We start from the raw sequence: 20,142 nt of genomic DNA, 5'->3' as shown, positions 1-20,142 counted from the left end.
AATAATGAGTTTCGGTAAACATGCATCATTGCGTTAATCTTGCTCCTAACTATGTTTGTAATTTGGAAGAATCAGCCCTGACTTAGCGCAACAATGGCAACTAACAGTTGATCATGTTTGTACCAAAGCAAGTGTATGCAGCCTTGTGCTATTGGTCCCCTCCTGTGCAATGATGTTTGGCCTCAGGCATAGTGGGAGCACCAGAGGACAGAAAAGTTTGGAGATCACCAACTATCAAGTGAATTGTGACCAATGAAGAGTGATTCATATAAGCAAAGAATTTATAGAATGGACATGAGTTTATAAAAATGTGCATTGTGTGTATTCTATTTCTATTGGCTGTCCATAGACTTGTGTTGATTGTTAACTCTTGGGATGTTTTTGGGGAACGGGAGAAGGTCGTCCCCATACTACTGAAACAGTGTTTTGCTCAGGCCCGATGAATCCTTCTGTATTTGTTTTGTTTTTATTTGTATTTTCCCTGAATTGAAGGAGGCGAAGGGGGATTGTTTTGCAGAACTGACAGACAAGAAGAGTTGAGGACTATGACAAAGAGAAAAATAACATTTCCCCTTGAAGAAAAAAATAAAAAAATCAATGGCTCTCATGTGTTCATGTAATGTTTAATGTCAGGTAAAATGTTTTGTCGGTAGCTTCGGCAAAAGATACCCTTTGTGACCCATTGCGACCCATTGTGAGCCCACCATGAAGATTTCAGTGTGTGCTGCCAAACTTATTCTATAACCTGTAACTGGAAACATGGAAATGGGTTTAAAAACAGCACAATTATAACATAGAATAGACAACTCAAAGGGTTGGAATATTCTCTGACATAGTGGGCGATGACAAAAGGTTACAGTTAGGACAAAAGGTTACAGTTAGGACAAAAACCCTACAGCTTCGTCGTCTCTCAGCTCTTGAACAGCATGTATTACTCAGAGTGACCGCTAGATGGCACCAAAAGGCTTCATTGTGTATTTCCAGCATGGACACCACATGGGGCCTCTAGTTTTGATGGAATCACGATTCAGCTCGCACAGCTGCATCTCATGTGTTCCTCATTCGTGTTTCACCCAGATTGACGCCCCGGATGTCTCAGTTCTCTTTGACTTTGTAGTGATTGTGTACAAATGACTCTAAATGCCTCATGCTGAGTCTCAAAGGGAGCATGACACATTCAGGGTAATACATGAAGACTGATGACCATCACATAGTTTTCACTGAGCTGATACGTAGAGCAGAAGAAGGTTCATGTCAGTGTTCTATATTTCTGCAGGAGGTGTGCAGTGACCTACAAAAATATTGTAAAGTTAGACATCTGTACTCCTGTAAAGTTTAATATCCACATATGCATTTACACTACTAAACTTAATGTAGAAAATCCTTAAAATGATATAGAAACACTAATCTATATTGTAAACATCAGCATCGTAAAATCAGTAGACCAACCAGTGGATTGTTTTCCGCATGAAGGAACAAAATTAAGCTTGGGGAACCTCCAGATGTGGAACAGTTAAATCATCAGTTTAATCTTAATTCACATTTTAGTCCACACTTCATTTATGTCTGTCACAGCTGAGAAGAACAATCCTGAAGAGGGCGATCACAACAGGCTGAACTCTGGGTCTGTCTTCAACATTTCTTCTACATACCTAAAAATAAATGGAAGACATAAAAGCAGTGACAGTGAGAAATCTACACATCATATGACTGAAAAGTTCAAATTAAATCAGACTTTCATATCTTACGCACTTGGTAACGTCACTCCTCTTGTGGGGAAATCGCTCGACTTGAGTCCATGGTTCAGACTTTTCCTTGCTTGTCAGCCATCCATACTGCTGACTGTCTGTCAGAGGCATGACGTAGAGCTGGTTAGGAGCTGAAGAAGAGAAGACATCACAATCATCATCACATCACTGTGGCATTTGACCCGTGTGGCTTGAATCAGATTTAAGTTGAAGTTGCTCAGGACTACTTATATTCACTGTACTCACATCTGGGTGTTTGGCCTCGTTTGACCATCTCTTTGTATCGCTCCTGGCTCCTGTGGTGTATGCTGCTGCTGTAAGGAAGTGGCTGGTTGGAAACACGGCGCATGTCTGTACATCCGAGGGGTCTCAGCGGTTCCTGAAGAGATGGCGATGGAGGCAAACCTGCTCTGGATCTAACATCATCATCTGTAAAGAGCCATGTTACATATCAAGATACATATTGAGATTATATTACATGAGAATGTGCTTTAAAACCCTTCACAAGACAGTAAATGAGGTTTGTTTCCTTGTATTTTAGTTGAGTTACGATCATCGCATTGCTTAAGCTTTCACCAAAATGAAAAAATACAGCATGTTTGACAGCTTAGAACTCATTAAAATCCTCCTTTAAGAGGCAAATCAGCAACATTTACAGAAATATGTTTTAAGAAGTTATAGACTGCACCTATACTATAATAACTATAACTATAATAACAATCTGACTGGTCACACAGGTTTAGTGGTTGAGTCAATAACAGCACACCCACGCATGTAATGGAGACCTGCAATGAAATGAACCACATCTGCTCCTCTCTATTCGGAATAATTAGCAAATGATGTTGTGAGATAGCAAGCTGCCCCAGACGTAACAAGCCAAACCCTGATCATCTGAACTTACTTTCAGCTTGTGATGTTCCTTTGGGGTTCACTATCATCTTATCACCAATAGGATTCTGATATCCCAGATGTGTTAGTCCGAAAAACGCCATGTGGCCCAATTTGTTTCGGAAGAACCGTAGGTCAAGCCGGAAACCCAGTCAGTCCGTAAATAAATCACTACTTTGGGTGTAGATGTCGCCATGGAGACAAGCTCCGCCCGCCGGAAGTTCTCACTACTGCCAAAACAGGCCACATCCGAATTTTGCAGTGCGCCTTTACCGTGTTAATAACGATGCAAAAGTTTGGACCTGCAGTTCAAATTAAAAGCCTCCCCAATACCATCAAAGCAGATATTAATGTCACAAATGTTTGTTTATAAAATTGTGACCACATAATTAAAAAGATTGTATCTGATTCAGACCCATTTGACGCTCTGGATAACTCACTAACCATCAAACGGTTAAATGGTTACAGCCACTTAACTGTTAATCAGGTTAATTCATAATTATCATTGATGGCATTATTTATTGTGTTACTTTCAGACTTTTGAGTACACATCCCAACATGTTTGCATGCAACCCATGGGAAAGCTCTAGTTTTTTATTGACCAGTGTCACTTGAGGAAATGGAAAAGAGTTCCTACTGAACAAGTGTGTCACCTCACACTGGTATTTACCCATGAACTCAATGCCCACTCACACTACATCATTGTCTCCATTTCCTCTTCCTCAATCTCGTCTCTGTCATCATTGTAGGAACTCTCTTACAACACAGCAGAAGATCTTTACCAGTCCCCCATGGATTTCACAATTATTTAAACTTTTGCATTATTTCCCCCCTGTAAATCATAACTCTTATTTATTTTCTTTATATATTTAAGGCAAACCCAGCTGAACTCCACTTCCCTCTCCCTGTATGTAATATGAACACAAAGAAACAACGATGGGAGGACAGTTTGACGGATTCTGTCTCCTTCTATTGTTTACAGATGCACCAACTGAAGAATTTGGCAACGAGCAAGTGTTTGACAGTTGTAGGAAAATTTGCCATGCTGGCCCGCTGCAGACATCAGTGTCGGTCAACTTTGTGTCTTCATCTGACCCCGCTTGTGCCCGTGTGCACATCACACACACACACACACACACACACACACACACACACACACACACACACACACACACACACACACACACACACACACACACACACGCACACACACACACACTGCTATGGCAACACACTGTATTCCAAAATTCTTGGACCATCATGAACAGTCAAAATAGTAATTCATACATAGGTGTGGAGTTTTTTTAGTCTATCCAACCAATCCCATCTTTCAAATCATCAGTAACAGGCACTAGTTGTAGATTGCAAAAGCAATAGTAACCAATTTTATCAATCATGAATATAAATGAGTTTGAATATGATGCTATGATTGGTTGAGTTTCTTATTGACTTTTTATCTTCACCTGTTTGGTTGATGATTGGAATAATGGCTTTCAGATTTGTTTGTTGGACTCATTGACGTTGGACTCATTGTCCACCTGAAAGGATCGCTGACTAATCTTGTGCAGTTGTTGTATTGTTCATGATGTTCTGATGATTGCAATAATCCCAAGGTTTGATTGTTAAACAGGAGTAACAGGCCGGTGAATGTGTGTGTAGCTTTTCATTGTCTATCACTTACAACAACACTGTACAACACTTTCACTTCTTCTTGGAAACTCTGAGGTCTCTATTCCAAAAACCAAAAATTCAATATTCCTGCAAATAATCTGTTGACTTTGTGTGGCCATGTTTAACTGCCTATTTACATCTGTACTAATACTATTGCTAGTACATTTCATCTCATTAGGAAATTGGGGGTTAGGTATTACAAAACATTATATCTAAAGCATTTCTCCATGACTCAACAACTTCTTGACAACACATGTTACAGTTTATAGTTTGATAGTTACAATGTACAGTCAGGGATGTCACAAAAGATGGTGTATTGGGAGTGAGAGGGCTGTAGCTGTACAACTAGCAAGTCTTTGTTGATCGGTAAAGAACAAAGATTAAACGTTAAATCATTAAACATGAAGAAGCTTACTATTATATATATATATATATTTATATATGGGCCATTGTCTATGACTGCATATGATTTTTAACGGCGAATGAACTGAATTAAACTATTGAAATCCAATTATGTGTTTACGGTGCTGCGCGCGCGTACCGGCATAATGCAGCGAAGCCGCGCCCCCTGGCCTGCTCTGTGACGTCACCGTGCAGCCAGCGATGGGAGGCCGCTCGAGCTCTGGTAAGTAAGGCAAACCAATAAAATGTCGTATTTTTGCGTTGTCACTGAACAGGGAAGTGAGTGGGTAGGACCAAGTGAAATGCGCACCGACTCTTCTGGCGTCGCAGTGTTGAAACTTTTCATCCTCCTGGCGTGTTTTGTCAGTGTTTTACTCACCCACGGCAGCAGTATAACCTGTGAGTATTTAGCCGTGTTTGTTTTGAGTTATTTTGTTGTTTTGTACACGAGGGAACTTTAAACTAGCTGCTGTGGTTAGCAGCATTCTGGATGATAGCGGGTTATGTTGTCATAGCAGCATGTGGAGCTAAACACTGATGACAGGGGTCGTGTAGTATATGCGATTAATTGAGCTCATTTAGTCTGATAATCCGAGATTTCTTCCCCTTTCATCGAGGTTAATGGTACCTAACTGATCGTGCATTAGCAACAACTCCAGCCTGTGTTATGTGGCTGTGAAATCCGACAGTATTCAGTTGCATGTCGGTGTGCCGCGTTAAGGTTTAGCCTTGTTAAATACGGGATTGTGGTGGGAGGAGGAGATTTGACTAATATCATTATAGCAGGAGGCTATCCGACACAAACACACGCTCATGACTCGCACTGTACCGATTGTCTTGTTGTCCCTAGTTTGTTTATTGTGAGCTGCAGGTCTCATGTCAGGGTGAAAACCAAGAAGCTATTTGTGAAATTTCCTTGAAATCTCATCTACTTCCAGGTGTGATTCACAAAGAGAAATGAGTCACAAGGAAGTTTAGGATTGTATTTTCTGTCAAACAGGCGAACCATTGAGTGTTGGAATCTGAGCCTGACACGAGGAAGCAAACGTGGTGCAATATATATGAATTTAGTGTTGTAACATTTATGTTTGAAAGTGATAGAATTACAATTAGATGTAATAATGCAAAACTGAATTCATTTAAGACATGGATGAAACGACATGAGAAACTGAGCAAAGATCTTCTTTATCTGCACATTACACACACACACACACACACACACACACACACACACACACATACACACATACACACACGGCTATGGCAACCCCCTGTATCTATATCATCTTTAAGGCTGCAAACCATGATTTAGACTTGGAACTTGTTCATCACCTGGCCGTCATCAACAACAACAACAACGGAGAACTTGTCAATCAGCGGTTGTAATGTTGTCACAAGCAGTTGCATGCGACAATTCAATTTGAACAAAAAGTCTAGGAAAATTTAAAATAAGTACATGGCTTGACTCAAAATATTAAGAAAAAGTGTGACAAAGTTTTAGAATATTGACCTTGTTTGTGTAACCCTGCCCCCGCCCCTGTCCTGTTGATGGACAGATTGACATGTGGACAGGTGACTATAACATTGGTAGAATTCTAACTGCATTTTTCTGCTGTTTGCTCTCCACCAGAAACAATGAGCACCATTCCCCTCTCTCGCTCGGAGGTGTTCGGGGAGCTGAGGAAGGAGCTGTTTGATGATCAGCAATTCCATCAGTCTGACACGCACGTCTTCATCATCATGGGAGCATCGGTAAGCACATGACTAAAGGTGTAGCCAGTAACTGATGAAGGTGTAAACATGGGAACTGCTATTGATGTATGCACATGTAAACTTACACTGAATGACCTGTGTTGTCTGTTATCGTTATGTTGACAATTTTACTAACATTGGACATTTTGTTGCAAAGAAATTGTTGAAATCTCTAGTAGTGCAATAATTGCAAGTAACCTGATTGAGGAAATGTGGAAAGTGATTTCTTCATGCTTCTGCAAATGAGTTCCATTTTGAAAACCGACATTGAGACAGTGGTCTTGTCAAAGTTCCTCTTTGTTTGTTGTTTGTTTTGATTTGCATCAGCATAAGAAGAACATGGCAGAGGCTCGCAGGGACCCGTATAGTGCTGCTTTTGTATTTCCTTGATTGCTGAATTGTCCAGTATCTGATCTTACTGCAGCCGTTGTGAAACTAGACTGGCCTGTTTTCTTCAACCGACCCTAAATGATCCTGAGATTATAGTTGTGGATGTGGGAACAAATGTTTCCTTGTTTTAGAATGCTCTATAATAAAACATAATACATGCTCTTTCCAACAGTATTTACACACATATCTGAGTCTACATAATATCCAAACTGCTGAGATCACAGCTTTGCTTTAACCGATCAAACCAGATTTAATAATGCATTTGTATGGCCGGGGTAAATGGATAGCCAGGTTGATTCATTGGCTGGGTCCTCTTTCTTCTCCACTGTAATCTCTTGGGAGTGGTGTTGTCGCTGAATTTTGCTTTGTCACTGACAGTCAGCAGTTTCCTTTCAATCCGATACAGCGCGAGATCAGTTGCTCGGCCTGTGTGTCCGCTCACTCTGGGGCTTCGTGTAAGCCACCCACAGCAGGAGCATTAATATCAAGAGGAGCTGGGCATGTGTACATGTGTGCGTGTGTGTGTGTTGTAGCAGATGTTGAATTAACTACCAGCCCATTCTTCTGTGGCACAATGGCAGGCACAGAATAGAGCAGAGCGCCTTGATCATGTGTGCCATTGATCCGCTTTACAGGCCTGTTTTGTGACAGAAGGACAGGTGGGAGTGAATTTGTTCCATTTAGCTTGGGGTATTATGGGTGTACATGTTCTAGCAAATGAGTTTGACAAACCTAATCCTAACCTAATGGAGAATCTGTTGTTGTTCAGGTTCAAATTCTGTGTGTGGTGAATGAATATGACGCATGAAGAGCACAAGATGTCTTTATTTGATTATATCTTTTTAATCAGGCTCATCGTTTGTGTCCCGACATGTGACACCATTTATCCTTCTATTTCTCTCAGGCCTTCCTTTCCTGTCTGTGACATGAGGCCTTAGTAACACTGTTTTGAGTTGCTTTTGGGTTATGAACAGATTTAGTAAGCACCGTGAGCTCCTGTTGGTTCCATGCTCTCTTCGGTTGCCACTTGCTTCCTGTTAGTAGGATTACCAAGGTTGTGCAATGCCAAAGCCGCCTACTTACCTGTTGTCCTACTGTGTGATCTGTAATGCTGCAGCATCTTGAAACCCTGGTTAAGTATTAGTAGTCGAGGATACTTGATAGAACTGCTGGATTCTACACTGACTCACTGAACAACATTACATCAGCGGCACTTATGTGATTATTATGTACCTGGTCCATACTTTTCAATGGTGACTCATATCTGTGTGTTTGTGTGTGTATTTGCACCTGTAGGGGGATCTGGCAAAGAAGAAAATCTACCCAACTCTGTGGTGAGTGAAGCCAGGGAAAGGCTTCTACGTCATCACCCAAGCAAAGACACTTATCTGTTTCTGCTGTGGAGGGGAATGAACCGTGTGTGTGTCTGTGTCTGTTCTCTCTCAGGTGGTTGTTCAGAGATGGCCTCCTCCCTGAGCAGACATATTTTGTGGGCTTTGCTCGCTCTAACTTGACTGTGGACGCCATCCGGGCTTCTTGTATGCAGTACCTAAAGGTAAAGCTCTTGCTCTGTGATGAAGTTTCCAAGATCTTCAGTTAGGCCCATAGGTTTGTAAATGCTCTCACCTCCCCGCCTCAGGTAGCAGACACGGAGGCAGATCGGCTATCGACCTTCTTCAGCCGGAACACCTATGTCAGCGGGAAATACTCGGAGGAGAGTTCCTTCTCTGCGCTCCACACACACCTCCTCTCTTTGCCCGGAGGAGCAGAGGCTAATCGTCTCTTCTACTTGGCCCTGCCACCCACTGTTTACCACGACGTGACCAAGAACATCAAACACCACTGCATGTGCAGCAAGTTAGTACACCTTCTCTCATTAGGTATGTTAACATACTATCAATTGTCCTTGAGTGAGTATACGTAACGTGTTGCATAATGGCAGTACGAGTCTGCCCAGTGAGGAAATGTATGCAGAGGAGGCAAACTCTGAATAAGATGTTTACATGCCTGAGAAATTCCATTTACAATCTACATCTGTAATCAGATTGTAATCGTTTTAAAAAGCTGACTTATTACTCTGAAGCACAATATAATCAAAGTTTTAGAGTACAAGTCATGGTACTCACTAACTCTGTTGCTGTGTTACACCGGTTACTGCTCATACCAGTATAGCTGGTTTCCAGATGGAATTTGCTTTCTTCTATAGCAGGTCCAACTAAAGCTCCCAAGCAGAGTTGCACCAGACATGACCATATTCATTTGTGTGTGTTTGTATGTGTGTGCCCACTATAGAGGCTGGAACAGGGTGATTGTAGAGAAGCCGTTTGGACATGACCTGCAGAGCTCTGAAGAGCTGTCTGCTCATCTCTCCTCTCTGTTCACTGAAGATCAGATCTACAGAATAGATCACTATCTGGGCAAGGAAATGGTGCAGAACCTCATGGTGCTCCGGTAAGAAAACAAGAACTAGAACGCTCCTGTGAATGCTGTCTGTTTGAATAAGAGGAAAGAAGTTTTTTTTTTCTCGGTTACATGCTGAAACAAAGCTGTTGTTGATACAGTATAAGGTAACTAAATAACTAAGGGTTGTGTAATACACCGTTCCAGCTTCAGCATGTACTGCACACAAAAATGCTTCCTTGAATATGACACTAAATAGAGATGAGTTTGCCACCGTAAGAACAAAATGGAAGGAGATGTTTTTTTGCATGTTGTCACGGCCAGCTGTCTTTCTGCTGAGTGGAGAATGACCCTGTGATGCATGTTTCAGGTTTGGGAACCGTATCTTTGGGCCTATCTGGAACAGGGACAGTGTGGCCTGTGTTGTCCTAACCTTCAAAGAACCCTTTGGCACTCAGGGACGAGGAGGTTACTTTGATGATTTCGGCATCATCCGGTGAGGGCAACAACTCGCTGTACTGCTCCACTAACCATGTTGCTCATGTTTATCTTAGCATAGTAAATTACACAAGTTCCATACTGTAAGCTTCTATGCTGGAAAACTCATTTCCCAGATGGCAGCCACACACACACACACACACACACACACACACACACACACACACACACACACACACACACACACACACACACACACACACACACACACACACACACACACACACACACACACACACACACACACACACACACAGGATCGATCCATTGATCAGTCATAATGTTTGTGATGGCAATAATCCCGTGCTCCATTCAGTTCTGTGTCTGACCATCTGTGTTTTTTTTGTCATGCTCAGCGATGTCATGCAAAACCACTTGCTCCAGATACTTACTCTTGTTGCCATGGAGAAGCCTGCCTCCACTAGCTCCGATGATGTCCGGGATGAAAAGGTGCAGCACCATCTGCCACAGACCCTGAGCACAGGAGTAGATCCAGTATGTTGGTCTCACTGGGGAACTGGAGTGTATCTGTTCTCTAACCCTGTGCCCCCTCTGCAGGTGAAGGTGCTGAAGTGCATCACTCCAGCAAGCATGTCGGATGTGGTGCTGGGCCAGTATGTGGGGGATCCAGAAGCCGAAGGCGACGCTAAGCTGGGTTACCTCGATGACCCCACAGTGCCTAAAGGGTCAGCTCAGGCCACCTTTGCCACAGCTGTGCTGTACGTGCACAATGAACGCTGGGATGGTAAAGACACTTTACCTTTGTGTGTTGAAGTTACTATCCTTGAAATCATATTGTCCTCGGATTATGCCACCGCCTTAGATGACTCACACACACATATATTTTCTCCTCAGGTGTTCCTTTCATCCTCCGCTGTGGAAAGGCCCTGAATGAGCGCAAAGCAGAGGTGCGGCTGCAGTTTACAGACGTCCCAGGGGACATTTTCGGAAATCAGTGTCGTAGGAACGAGCTGGTGGTCCGCGTGCAGCCCAACGAGGCGGTCTACGCCAAGATGATGAGCAAGAAACCCGGTGTGTACTTCAGCCCTGAGGAAACTGAGCTGGACCTCACCTATAAGAGCAGATACAAGGTAAGCTCCAGTTCATTATGTGTACAAACCTTATCTCAAGATAATCTCAAAGTACCTTGGAGAGGACAAAAGAAGTGGAAAACCGTAGCAGAGTAAATGATTTAAACAGTTTCAACAAGGCAAAGTCACATGTTGTGCTTGTAGTCCAGTGTTTCTGCGAGTGAATTCATATATTGTTGCATAAGAATACAAAACTGATGCATGATGCTTTTTTCAATCCCGTTTTCAGGATGTGAAACTTCCAGATGCTTATGAGCGTCTCATCCTGGATGTCTTCTGTGGGAGTCAGATGCACTTTGTTCGCAGGTCTGTACAACTGTTGCGTTCTCTTGTTACTGCGTGAAAAACTCAACCTGTCTGGTGAGAAATTGCCCCTTGTGAGCTAAGGTTTCTCACCACTAGATGGCACTATAACACATATTTTCTCCTCAGCATTACAGAGGGGTGCAACCTGTAGAAACCTGATATTTTTTTACATTTTTGTAATATTTGACATCTCTTCAAGGTCCTCCACCACATGAAGTGAAACAATTTCCATTTTCTGTGTCTCTGCAGTGATGAACTAAGGGAAGCATGGAGGATCTTCACTCCTCTCCTTCATCAGATAGACAAAGAGAAACCCACACCTATTCCCTACAAATACGGAAGGTAGGAAATATGTTTTCTTATGTTCTTAAATGGTAAAATAATCTAACGCCAAATTTTGATTCTGATTGGGTCTGTTTTTCTCCGTAGCCGAGGTCCAGTGGAAGCAGACGAGCTTTCAAAGAAAGTTGGATTCCGCTACGAAGGCACTTACAAATGGGTCAACCCTCACAGACTTTGAGTTGAAACAGAGGTAGCATAGGGGACGGGTGCAGCAGGATGTAGTGAGCAGTGTCATGTTCCAGTATTGGAAGTGTCTGTGATGAAAGTGTCTCCACTATGTGGATCCACCAGAGTAGCAAGATACTTAAAAAGAAAGGAGATACTTAAATTATCGTAGTTTTTTCTCAGGTAAAGCACCTATGGGTCTTCACAGTTACCTGGATCATTGGGCAGTTTTTAGACCTTTAAAAATTGTGAATTATACTGGCATCATGAACAGATAAAGTTTTGGTTAATCATGTAATCATTTCATTAAATACATCACTGGAAGTCTACTTGGTGTAAAGGTGGGACCAAGTCTGTAGGAGAGCAATTACAATGTCATTTCCCTGACATCTATAATTGACAGTAGGTCTTAATGTGACAGGATGGTAAATGGAACATGGTCGGCATGAAACAAGTCTGTTACAAGAAGAAAACATTTAGCCGAATCATGATCACTCGTTTTTTACTCCTTTACCAAAGATGGTAACTGAACACAGTGGAGACGATGAACGATTGTCCACCAGCTGTCACTGTTATTAGAAATGTGACTGTAAAACATTTATGCTTTGACTGCGTTTATTATTAATCATTGAGTGGGATTTCTTTTTGGCAACTTATTTAATCTTCTGCGCGGGACCAAGAATGACATGGTTGTTCAGGACTGCTTATTGCCGTGTGATTTCGAGGGACTTAATGCAGTTCAGAAGCAGTTCAAGCGTTCATATCGGAATATTTGGATGGATGAGGGGAACGAGCTGTCAGTCTTAAGAGTTTCATTACATTCGTTTACATTTTCCCAGGCTTATTGAAGTCGCTGACATTCATTCCACATTTCATCATCTAGGCAGTAGAAGTATCCACCGCAGGTCAGCTGTGAATGTCTTTGTAACGCTGTATTATACACCTTTGCTGCATATTCATGTTTAAGTAGCTATATTATTTCCATAACTTGCAATAAATTAGTGGGTTCACTTTATAAATGTGTTTTTGTGGTGCTGCTTTGTTCCTCTGGAGGTCTTTTTGGTAGGTAAATGCCTAATGCTTCTGAAAAGCCACATCTTAATTAGAATAGAAAGCCTCACATTTGGCAATTTAGTTTTGAAGTTTGCATGACCTCACTGACAAATTGTAGACTATTGGAGATTTGCTAGTTACAGGCTTGTGTGCGATGCTGTCTGTTATGATTACAGACGTTTCTATTAGGACCTCTTACGTGCTGGCAAACTGCACTTTCAGTAACATTCTGTACTATTTCTCCTCGCACTGTCCTGAAACGGGTAAAACTGCAGTGAAATACAAAAGAGAGAAATGGCTGTGCTCAAACAGACGTCACTGTAGGTGTTTTGACAACTGGTACAAATCAGTGTAACAAGATATCTTTACCTGCACTCTAATATTCAGTACATAAAATGTAGATGTCAATGAATGTAATGTGTGAGACCAGTGTGATATAGTTCAGTGTATTAGTGAAGCTGTACAGTATTTGATCTTTTCCATTAGTAAGATAATTGTCGTTTTATTCCCGTTTGAGTGTGAAATGAAATTATCAGAATGATTTCACACCTCATACTTCTCCATATCTGTGTGAACGACTTCACAGCGAGGTTCTCATTACAGTGGTGCGATTCAGATCTAATGACAAACCAAAGCAGTGAGGCACTGAAGTACTACTGCGGCAATGGTGGATATCATTTATTTCATATTTAAATGTTGACTTAATTTCAACACAGACATGAAATTAAGACAAAGGCAGAATCACGGTAACGATTGGCATAACGGGCGGATGTTGGAATTGTGTCTGGTTTGACAAAAGACATCACAACCAGACATGGTAAGGCACTTGCATATTTTAAAAACGGATGGTTTACAGTTAAGTACAGTACAAGAAACTAAACAACTGAGTAAATTATTTAAGACACTCAAGCATACATATAGCTACTGACAATTACTATAAGTCAACAGTAGTGAGGTATCGCATATAATTGAACAAAGTCAGGTGATTGACAGGCATTTAAATGGACGGCAACATGAATGTTAGATACACAGGATTCCCTCTACAGAAGGTCAAGCAGTTTTTTGTCCCAAAGAGTCATCTTAAGCAAAATATGAATGTATGATGCAGTGCCATTCTTACATGCAGCCACTGTTTGTGAGGAAAATGGCAGTCAAGTGTAATGTTAAATCAAAACATTAAGAAATGAATTACTTAGCACAGCACTGTTAAGTTCAGTGATATAAATTAGGTTTCTGTATTTGTAGCATTCTGCATTCCCATTTCATGCGGCTCAGAAACCCTTTCTGAGACGAAGAACTAACGGACGATCACATGGGGTGAATCCAACAATTATCCTTCCGTTCTCCGGAGAGGTCAGGGAATGAAAGAAAGCACTTAAAGACAAACTCTCCAACTGAGTGGGAGCGAATCTCACCCACAGGCTGCACCAGCTTCCCTGTGCGATTGCTGTGGAGTGACGGCTCATCTTACAGGTACGGTTTTTAATTGGTGATTTTCCCTGTTTGAAGGCACGATGGTCAGTTTTTACATGTGCTCTGGATGGTTCTGCAAGCAGCTTATGAACTCTTTGACTGGGTGGTTCTGGTAGCAGATCTGGTACACTGCATTGAACAGTGGGAACCTGGAGGAGGAGGAGGAGGAGTAGTCATGGTTGAGTGCAAAAAATCATGCTGCTGCTGATGATGGGTCATCTTACATTGGCACTTACTTGTCAATCAGGTTTTTGTGATTCAGGATAAGATAGACTTCAGCTGCTGTTGCCGGTCCTTGCAGCTTCTGACCATTCAGCATCTCCATCTCCAGCTCCTCAATGGACTGAGCAACCAAAGAAACATGAGACTCAACACGCAAAGAGCTCAACCAAGGTCAAGGCATTTATTTAGAGAGGCCACATAAGAATCTATAAACTTACCTTCCCCGTCTTCACGAAAGCTTCAGCCACTTTGCGGTTGCGTCCACCATAGCAGGTTGTAATGAGGTCGGCCACGCCGCAGCTCTCCAGGAAGGTTGCCGAGGAGACCGGCCCAGCCGTGCAGAAAATACGGGCAAAGGCAATCATCTCCATTAGACCCAACCTGATTACAGCTGCCTTGGTATTGTCCCCGAAGCCCAGACCGTCACAGAATCCTGCCCCAACTGCGACGATGTTCTGAAGGACAGATGAGGAGGAAAAATAGAAAGAAAGATTGAAAAGCTAAAAACTGACAACTTGGGAAAGGGACACAATTTGCACATCATCAATCATTAGCGTCAGGATTATTTTGATGAAGTTGCGACATGATATCGTGTTTAGGCAGATAATGTATTCAGTGGTCATGAATATGAATGAAAGATGAAGCAACCACCGAACGTTGCCCTAGATTACAGGTGAGCTGTGCTGCTTCTGTGGTTGCTGTTTAATAGGAAATTTTGTTGAATGATGGACAACAATTATGCAAATACCTCCAATAAATATGATCACAATGGGCCTGATGGATGACTGATGAAAAGGGGAAGTTTTACCCCTTTAGGCCACCTGAGCTCTCTCACTGTACCCCACCCCCATTTTAACCTTCAGACCCAATCTGACATGCAGCCACAGTTTTCGCACAGACTTTACTTTCCGTTAAATACCATGAAATACGCTTTTGGTTGACATTCTGAGACACGCTCCTAATGAGTAATGATGGTTTACAACAAGAAGGCGCAACCATGAGCAGTGCAAAGCATCATGGGGGTAGTAAATATTGCGAGAAGGCCAGATTCTGGTTGTAAACATTTGCAGGTGGGCATAAATCCCCGCAGCCTGAGATTTGTGTGCTCAGTGTCGCTGCCCATGAGAAGATGAAACTGTATTTCACTTTCATTGATTTGTCACCTTTCTTCTATTGGCAGTATATTCTAAGTGTATATAAACTCTATACACTCTGCTGGCCTTGCAAGTACAAAACAACTAAAATAGCTCACAATACTATGGTTACCTTGCTTACTGCCTCTTCTAGCTGCAATGACTACACCATGTTGGTTGCTATGGCTCCTATGTCGTCATTTGAAATGTGCATGTTTTGATCTGATTGTTCATCTTTGTAATTAGGTCTTAGACGCTAGACGAGCCAAGATGTTTGTTTGGTTGTGTTTCATACGGACGTCTCACCTTCAGGGCTCCGCAGATCTCCACCACATCATACTCCTCCACTACAGTGACTCTGAAGTTGTTGGTCTGCATTAGTTCTTTCAGGAGAGCCCCGTGGCTTTTAATCTTACACCCTGGATGCACAAAAAGGAGTCTGGTTATTTTTGGCATTGCTAAAAAAGGATTTGTGTGTAAGCAGTGCCATTCAAACAGATGCTTAACATGAGCCATAGTTATAACACAGTGACTTTGAAGAATGATCCTGTAATGCCGCCAAGCTTCCCATTTCTCTAATGGCTGTATGCACCGACAGTGAACCCCATGATGCATGCTGTTGTGAGATGTGTGCAAAGGCATAAGGCAAGCAAATGTCAAACAAAACCAGCCCACGTCATCATTTACAAAGCGGCTACGACGCAAATAGCACTTTCATTTCCATGCTGAAGTCTTGAGAGAGGGAACTGTGACTATAGACCAAAAGGTTATCTTACTGCTCCAAGGCCAAATAGTAACTTGAATCCCTCATTGTAACTTTAAATCCACTCAAACGGTATCTACACGCACAACAATCTCTTACAATGCAACCAAATAACCATTGCCAAGGCAACAGAATGCAAGACATGCAATACAATTAAGAGACTCACCAATCGTGGTCTCACAAAACTTCTCATCAGCAACCTCACTGGCAATGTTGGCTCCCATCAGCACGCTCATTGTGATACCAAGCTTCTCCTGGATCACATCAGAGATGAGTCGAAGTCCATTAGGCCCCTCATCTACACCCTGTAGAAAAACACACAATAATAGATTTACAGGCATTGCAATATAGACCCTTCCATGTTAAACATTTATGCACCCATTTCAAATCTTCCTTTTTTAGGTAATGACATTGAGAAAATTGTGTTTATTTAATAAGGAAGATGTCAAGATCACACTGTTTCTACTATTTTCACTCTGAATTCAGGCTGCACCACAGCAAAGAGACGGGCTGGCTGAACATGGACCCAGGGAACATAGCAGTTCTCATTTTACTTGACCTCAGCGCTGCCTGTCGACCTTTGCAGTCAGAGATGGATTGGTTCAGGTCATACTTTGTACTGCAGACTTGCTATTGGCAAGTTTACATAACACAGGAGACATGACATGTGGTTTCAATCTAGAGTTGAATCTTTGGGTGCCTCTTGCTCAATCTCTATATGCTCCATTAGGGCTGCTACATAACAGCAGCACTACTTATCATGGCTATGCTGATGATAATGAGATTTATCTGTCTCTTTCACCAACTCACTATGGTCCTACAGACTTACTCCAAGATAATACTGAGGTCGTTATCTTTGACAACAAAGAGAAAACAGAAATAACTGAAGAGTGAGTTCACACCTTGAAGACAGAGGTCTGAAAGCCAAAGACCAAGTTAAAAATGTGTGTTGTCATAGATTCTGCCCAAACTTTCAGTAGCCATGTCAAACCACAACCTTTTGTCATTTTAAGAATATATCCAGAACAAGAGAGCTTGTGTGCAAACATGACATAGACTAACTTGTGTATGACTTGAACTCAGACAGACTTGACTGGCATGGTTCTCTGACACGCCATCAGACAGCTGAAGCTAATTCAAAATGCAAGAATTGCAAGAATTCTCACAAGGACAAAGAACAGTCTGCATCAGCCCAGATGTCAGATCCTTTCACTTACTCCCAATTTGGTTCAAGGTCGACTTTAAGATGCTGTTAGTACAATATAAAGCACTAAAAAGCTTGGACTAAACCAAGACCAGTTTGGCCAGTTCAGCCACTTGGATCCTTGGGAACAGGACAGCTGGTCATACCAAGGGTTAACACTAATCCCTTGTATGTGTGCCTTCCGCAACTGGAACAAACTCCCTCAGGATATCAGATGTTCCCCCACTTCAACCACTATGAAAGCTAAGCTGAAAACCTGCAACTGCACTGTTCCTTTTCTTTTACTGCACTTGACATTGTAATTGATGAATTTGACACAATCTTTGTAAACTGTTTAAAATGATCTTATTCTCTTAACGAATATCTGGTGAAACATGATATCTGCTTTTATGACTATGTAAAGCACTTTGAATTGCCTTATAGTCAGCCACGCCAAGATAAGCAGGCATTTAAGGACAAAGACCACATTGCAACACTTAACTTGTTTAACCTGACACACAAATGAATTAATTACACATTGAAGTCAAGCGGCAAAATATGAATAAATAATTGACAAAGTGTAACAATGAATCACAAACTCATTAATGTGACCTTGATCAGGGATATCCCGAGGGCATCTGTCTTTATCTTGCCCTTCATGGTGTCGCATAGTTTCCCGACAAACTGGTGGGGGATCACAAACACCAGAATGTCTGCATCGCTGGATGCCTCCAACAGATCTGGGACGGCCACCTTGGAGGGGTAGAATGATGGTATGTGAGAGACGGGACACACATTTGCAGTCTGAGCTCGTGAAGAAAGGAAAGTGTGCTGTAAGACCACATGCAGAAAACTGATATTACAGCTGTGAGCATTATAAAAAAAGAATTACAACACAAAATGCATTGAGGGCCAACATCCAATCTCATTTTGGACAACACATGCAGCAAAGCAACAGGCAGAAGACTAAACAATGTTGGGTGAAATGGTGCTTAAATGTGAGAAATCTTCCTCTGAAACCATCTGTTTCTTACCACATTTGATGGTAGCTTGTGCCCAGGAAGGTACTTCACATTTTCATGGTCACAGTTGATTATTTCAGTCAGTTTGCGCCCGTTCACTGTCTCCTCAAACACCCACATTTTAACAGTGTTGTCAAATGTCGGATTCTGAGCGGCATTGGCACCCACTATCTTGGCAATGGCAGAGCCCCTGTATTATTAATAGTTACAGGTTAGTACATAGTTTGGAAAGCATTTGTGTTGAATTTATATTGCATCTAAACTTATTTCAAAGAAGTTTCATCACTTCGCACTTAAGCCTATTCGGCAAACAGTGATCAACCATCACATGACTTCTCTGTTTAAAGTAAGCTGGTCAGGGCACGAGGTCATTTGTATTCAAGGGTCAACATGCCCTTCTTACTAACACGGTACACTGTTTAACGCCTTTATAGTGCCAAATTACAGATAGTTTTGATAATTAACACACGTTTCTAACAGTTGGAGACCATTTGTATGAAAGGCTGAGGTAATTTGTCTAACAACAGGATTTAATCTGTGTATTCTATGACCAAACTTTCAGACTGCAGTGTGTATGTAAGTGTATGTCTCTATGGTGAGGATACCACTAAGCCACACTCCATTGTGAATACATTGATTTAAGACTTAATAGTAAATACATTGTGTTCACTCAATCTCTTGATCAAGTTAACACTTAACATATAAGTGTTAACTTGAATGAGAGAGAGTGAGTGAACACAATGTACTTACTCACTTATCACACACACCAATTCGTTACATACAAAAATCCACTACATTACAAAAAATGCTTAAATTTAATTTGAATTTTGGATACGTGTGTTTTAAGGACAGTTGGCAGCAGGCTTTTAATTAAAATTATATGTTTAGAGATACACTTAAGGCTGTTTGGTTTAACTTTTCTATGCCGAATTTGCCACAGGACTTAAAAGATTCTGTAAATAATTTTACAGCATCAAGGTGCATTTTATAGGACCAAAACAAGCTCAATTGTGTTATACTTGAATGAAGTTTGGCTTGCCCCACAGAACAGCGCCTGTGTTCTGCTAACAAAGCGTTTTAACAGAGGCAGTTATGCAGCAATAAGAGCCAAGAACATTTCAAAGCTTTCCGTAGATGATTATGTTTGTAGCTACGGATGTAAAAGACCCTTTGAAGACCCTCATGCGGCTCATTTTCTGTAAACACGGGACTGTTTTTAAGCCTGTGACCCCGTGTAAACTGCGGCTGGCTAGCGTAGCAGCTGAAGAAGCGCTCTAAACGCAAACACAGCGCTGCAAAACACACTTGTTTATCACGGGCACGCAGCTAGTTAGCGGCAGTTGGCTGCTGGTTCAATGATGCTAAATTGTCAAGCAACTGTTGACAGGCAATCTGTAACAATGTCGAGTCACTGCAGCCACGTTTACCCCTAAGCGGGCGCCGGTACATGCAGTTAAACATTACCAGTTTCCAGAGCCGATGATGCAGACTTTCTTAGGAGATGCCATGATGAAGAGCAGCAGAGGGTTGAGTGAAAAGAAAATGAACCGACACTGACCGGTGATCGCCGCTGCCTTGTTGTCTGCACTATTGTTATGCAACCAACAGAAGCAGATAGCGTGATTTTATTGGCCCGTATG

General features: G+C 41.9%; 3 protein-coding genes across 4 annotated transcripts; 1 reads left to right on the top strand and 2 right to left on the bottom strand.

Annotated features, from left to right (window-relative positions):
• Positions 1 to 393: 393 nt before the first annotated feature.
• On the bottom strand, positions 394 to 2,848 carry spmip11 (sperm microtubule inner protein 11). 2 transcript variants are annotated; one of them, XM_076166470.1, is made up of 5 exons: positions 2,650 to 2,848; positions 1,995 to 2,177; positions 1,753 to 1,879; positions 1,556 to 1,652; positions 394 to 1,291 (listed from the first exon to the last, which is right to left on the bottom strand). In XM_076166470.1, exons 1-4 carry the CDS (start codon positions 2,738 to 2,740, stop codon positions 1,604 to 1,606), a joined length of 450 nt encoding a protein of 149 aa, XP_076022585.1. In that variant the 5' UTR covers positions 2,741 to 2,848; the 3' UTR covers positions 394 to 1,291; positions 1,556 to 1,603. The 2 variants fall into 2 exon arrangements, with proteins under 2 accessions (XP_076022585.1, XP_076022586.1); XM_076166471.1 differs by having other exon boundaries at positions 394 to 751.
• Positions 2,849 to 4,966: 2,118 nt separating this feature from the next.
• On the top strand, positions 4,967 to 12,676 carry LOC143012895 (glucose-6-phosphate 1-dehydrogenase). The gene is made up of 13 exons (XM_076166230.1): positions 4,967 to 5,108; positions 6,340 to 6,461; positions 8,148 to 8,185; positions 8,298 to 8,406; positions 8,491 to 8,708; positions 9,144 to 9,302; positions 9,622 to 9,747; positions 10,106 to 10,199; positions 10,308 to 10,494; positions 10,605 to 10,840; positions 11,070 to 11,146; positions 11,396 to 11,488; positions 11,576 to 12,676. Exons 2-13 carry the CDS (start codon positions 6,345 to 6,347, stop codon positions 11,664 to 11,666), a joined length of 1,545 nt encoding a protein of 514 aa, XP_076022345.1. The 5' UTR covers positions 4,967 to 5,108; positions 6,340 to 6,344; the 3' UTR covers positions 11,667 to 12,676.
• A 695-nt stretch (positions 12,677 to 13,371) lies between these two features.
• On the bottom strand, positions 13,372 to 20,119 carry LOC143012898 (glycerol-3-phosphate dehydrogenase [NAD(+)], cytoplasmic). The gene is made up of 8 exons (XM_076166233.1): positions 19,967 to 20,119; positions 18,515 to 18,692; positions 18,093 to 18,233; positions 16,464 to 16,602; positions 15,841 to 15,953; positions 14,620 to 14,856; positions 14,416 to 14,522; positions 13,372 to 14,328 (listed from the first exon to the last, which is right to left on the bottom strand). Exons 1-8 carry the CDS (start codon positions 20,008 to 20,010, stop codon positions 14,232 to 14,234), a joined length of 1,056 nt encoding a protein of 351 aa, XP_076022348.1. The 5' UTR covers positions 20,011 to 20,119; the 3' UTR covers positions 13,372 to 14,231.
• Between the last annotated feature and the right edge of the window lie 23 nt (positions 20,120 to 20,142).

The sequence above is a fragment of the Genypterus blacodes genome, unplaced genomic scaffold, assembly GCF_046128005.1.
Source record: "Genypterus blacodes isolate CSIRO-AG114 ecotype Tasmania unplaced genomic scaffold, CSIRO-AGI_Gbla_v1 ptg000156l_1, whole genome shotgun sequence".
Classification (NCBI taxonomy): domain Eukaryota; kingdom Metazoa; phylum Chordata; class Actinopteri; order Ophidiiformes; family Ophidiidae; genus Genypterus; species Genypterus blacodes.
This window is presented reverse-complemented; position numbering and strand designations above follow the sequence as displayed.